The sequence below is a fragment of the Rhea americana genome, unplaced genomic scaffold (assembly GCF_003343005.1).
Source record: "Rhea americana isolate MKP2758 unplaced genomic scaffold, rheAme1 scaffold_83, whole genome shotgun sequence".
Taxonomy (NCBI): Eukaryota; Metazoa; Chordata; class Aves; order Rheiformes; family Rheidae; genus Rhea; species Rhea americana.
The window spans coordinates 1,747,659-1,752,009 of record NW_028187012.1 but is presented as its reverse complement, the minus strand read 5'-3'; the positions used below and the strand labels follow the sequence as shown (position 1 = coordinate 1,752,009).

Genomic DNA, 4,351 nt, shown 5'->3' with positions numbered 1-4,351 from the left:
AATCTCACTTGAATGATCTATGTGATGCTGATTAATGCATGTGATGCATGAAAGGAAAAAGACTTCACTCATTCTGTCCTTTAATTCATAYCTAAAGAGCTCAGTTTTATGGCATACAACTTAGGGTTTATTTCCCCCCTCCCCTTAAGTTCATGAAAAAAAAATCACAAATTGAGGACCTTGAAAAAAACTATTTTTCCAAGGTTATGCAAACAGCAAATAAATACTAGTACAATCATCACAGGGAATATCAACTTGTTTAGAAGACTTCTCTAGCATCACCTTGTCCCTAAACGATCCTTCTTGCAGTAAAAACCTTAGGAAAGGAGTCTGTGGAAAGCAACACTTGTAAGGAAATGTCTCCTTCAGCTGGTATCTGCATAAAAACAGTAACTTCTTACCATGTCTCAAAAATTATGTATTTGGTATTGAGGAAGTATTTTTCCTAAATATAAGTGCATGTAAAAAGGAAAAAAAAAAAAATGTTAGCATTTTTCCTTCTGTTACTAATCCTAGTTAACATCAACACATAAAAAAAGCAATATTTCATAAGAAATTCATGGTATTTTTGTGCACAGCTGTTGATTTATATAAGTAGACTTTACACTGCTAGGCAACATGATTAATACACCAGAAAAGAAGGTAAAAGTAGGTCAGTGATATAGGACGATGGGGTTCTTCAACTTAACTCTCTTCCCTGCCTCTAACTTGAAGCATGATGTCAATTCCCAAAATTCTAGAGCACTAAATGACACTATAACAAGTTATAAAAGAATTATTGGATATTATGCATTCTTGATCTTTACACAAAATTCCCATGGCATCTATAGAAATTTCACAGTCCCACAAAACAGAATAAGGTCTCCAGTAAACAAAGTTTTCAGGATTTGCTTTTCAATAAATATCACAAGCATAAGAGAGACAGTAAATGTTAACATTTTATTTGCTTTGAACATATAAAGGTTATAACTCTCCAAAACAATTCCTTTAGAGCCATCTTGTGGGGAAAATAAGCAATTTAAAACAATATATGTACTGTAATTAGTTTTCTACCAAAGAGATCAGTGTTCAATATGACATCATCTAGAATTTCTCTTAAAAAAATAAATGTCACAGTTGCACTGTAAACTTTATATAACATTTTTAAGCCATTAGGACATGAAGAAAGTGCCTTTATGAACAGTCACGTGTTAAAAGTTTGGTTCTAGATAGAAAATATATATCAACAAGTTACAGATGCTATTTTTCCGAACAATGCTTTTTAGCCAGATTCTGTTCGACCTCCACCCCGCTGCAGCCTACAAGACTATGCACCTACCTAGAAAAGCTGAGGTTTATTTCAGAGCTTGCTTGGCCATGAGTGAAATCAGATGAAGATTATTAAATCTAACCATGGGGGGGGGGGAAGTAAATCAAAATATAGTACCAGATGTAGTATTAAGAGCTGAAAAGGTTTTGCTCTTTAATTGTTTAGAGTTGGCAATTTATTTAAATCTTTGGTAAACTTCTCCTAGTTCTGAATGACTTTACATCAATTCTTTGTATAGATCGCATTAAATATTTTTATTATTATTATTATTAAAGTGTACTGTTAAATTAGGAGGGTTGGGAAGTCAGAAGTTCAGCATACCTGAAAATCATGACGCAGGCTCCAGCTATCTAAAGCAATCAAACATCAACTGCTGTCTGATCTATGCATCTTGCCTACTGAAGAAGCAAAGCATTTAAATTTTACTTTAGAGAACAAAAATGCATACAGTTCATATCTTATTTTTAAATTCTGCTCTATTAAAATAGTTTCATTTATGTAGATCATTAGAGATTATCACATCACAGTTATCCAATATGCAATTATCTTCTATTAATACAAAAGTAAAACATAATACCACAATACACTTTTACAAAGGGCACAATGAAGAAGTTTCACAGAAATATGCACTTTTTGGAGCCGTTACAATCAGTGGGTATAGAGACTAGCAGGCACCTGTTAACTTTTTTTTTTTTTTTTTAATAAATAGGAAATCTGACAACAAAAGGTTTCTATGGTATCAATAGCCTTTGACAGCTGTGACTGAACAGAATACACCGGCACTGAGAAGTATAACCAAACCATTTTTGCTAAGGCAAGCACAAATATGTCAATTTTTAATTTTACATTTCTGTCAGACTTTGTGTGAAAGAACRTGTGCATGTGCGCTTACAGCTTTCCTTCATCCTTAAAGGACACGATATATTTCTCTTCCATCATATCCTCTTTAAACTTTGGAAAGGAGCCCCGACTCAGGGGCGCTTGCCTTAATGAGATTTTGGATTTCTTTGAATTTCGGATGTTCTTTATCAGCTACCAGCTGCAGCAATATAGCCTCACTAGTAGTAACTATAATTCCAGTACGAGCAAGACGCTGCAGGAGAAAAGAACAGAGAAAGAAAAATGTGAGATACTTGTAAGTGTGAATGAGTATATAATCTGAGGGGGRAAAAAGTCATTATTTTTTAAGAGATCTCCTATTAGTAAAACTATCACCATTTCCACTCCAGCATTTGTTAACAATGCAATTGATAAAACTAAAATAGAAACTATTCTACTTYATTAGACCTCATGGGGGGAAAAGGTCTGTCCTGGATTACAGAATAGGCCTCATAGTTAGAATAAGTCCTTTCCCCGAGTCAAATTTAACACAYAAGCTTTCAGAAGGCCCACTCCCTCTTCTAATAGTATCCCTTTTCCCCTAAACACTCTTGAGGATAGCTTTCTTCACTCTCTTACAGGAGATCTGAAAGACCCGAGGAAAAAGAAAAAAGCCCAAGTCCAAAATGAARGCATTAAGCAAGAAATGATTGTAACAATTTCTTTTTCAGAGCTTGTTACGTACTAGTATTTTGGTCTTTGGATTCATACAGCACACTAGTACCAATAATCTCAGGAGAGGGAGAGCAAACTCTTCTACAGACATCGTATCATAATATTCCAACAGCTGCTTTTAACTAACATCTCGTTTCAGTCAAAGTAGCTCCAGAGTTGGTTCTTCTTAAAAACTACAGATCATGCTCAACATCAAAAAAGCAAACTGAAAGGTCTACTAGACCTTATTTCATAAGCATATAATTAAGCAGAGCTTTGCGTAGCTCAAGCCATATCACACATTGCTAAGTTTTCAGACTGTTAAAACTACTGCCTATATACTAACTGTTAACTGTTAAGTTGCTGCCYGTATAGCAGAGTTACCCTAAAGTAAAGGCTGATCTCTCCCATCAGCTTCCCAGCAACACCACCGATGCTTTATCAGTAAAACTCTTCAAGAATCCAGTTTTCCCTTCGTTGTCCTCTACCAGCTGTATGTTCCACCACGTTTAATGCAATTACAGTGTCCTGAATGAGCCAAGAGAGGGCAAGAGGCAGAAAATACAGCAACATGCACTTCCTCAGATTKGCTTCCGTTGCAAATACTAAAGGAAAGACACGCTCCAAACTTTCTAGGGCATATGGAGCTCACTGCTGCTTAATTGTTCAATTACACAGTAATTGATGAGAGATTATTAGTTTTATGGAACCACTACAGTCTATGTAATGATAAAGTAACCAAACTAGGTTTATTCAAGTTCATACGTCCTGAATCTGATGATGGCAGTAAGCTTTAAAATTTTCTTCAAGTTGAAACAAAGCAATTTTCCCAGCTTTCCTACTCTGTACAGTGACATTTGAAGTATATATGCATACAAAAGAAAAAAAATGAAAATCAAAATGAAATACAACATTGTTAAGTTGATCTTCTCCAGTAATACAGAATTTTGCTTTAACTATTACAGATGAGAATAAAAACAGAGGCTGTTAAAGAACACTGCCTCCTAAGAAATGTCAATTTCTTAAAATTGTATTTTCTTTTTTAATGGTAATATGTCTTTTATCTAGAAGTAAAACTTACCATATCAAAATGCTGGCACTGACTCATACTCTACTTTAAGAAGAAGTGTAATTTATATAGTTCTGCAATTACYAGACACGAAGAGACACAAATACTAAGCATACCAGAGGATCTTCTTCAGTGCAAGTTTTCTTAGTATATCCTCTTTTAGATACAGGGAACAAATATAGTGTTGTCTACATAGCAGGAAACAATTGGAACAAGTGTACAGCAGTAAAGAAATCCAACAGGAACAGAGTGGGCTCTATCCAAGACCAACCAGTGGTAAAAGACAAGTTATCTGATAAGGCAGAGATCCAGAATGCCTACAGCCCTGACCAACTGGATTGAATTATCTTTAAAAATGTTGGGTTTTTTCTTCCCTTTTTTTTCTTTTTTTTTTTTTTTTTTTTTTTTTTTTTTTTTTTTTTTTTTTTTTTTTTTTTTTT

The 4,351-nt window shown here is 34.4% G+C and overlaps 1 protein-coding gene across 1 annotated transcript in view; it reads right to left on the bottom strand.

Moving 5' to 3' along the window:
• Window positions 1–906: 906 nt before the first annotated feature.
• The window catches only part of ISOC1 (isochorismatase domain containing 1), a 6,441-nt gene continuing 2,996 nt past the window's right edge, over window positions 907–4,351 (bottom strand). The window contains exon 4 of the mRNA XM_085323221.1: window positions 907–2,402. Coding sequence (XP_085179347.1) covers window positions 2,256–2,402 — 147 coding nt within the window. The 3' untranslated portion in view covers window positions 907–2,255. The remainder of the gene's footprint in view (window positions 2,403–4,351) is intronic.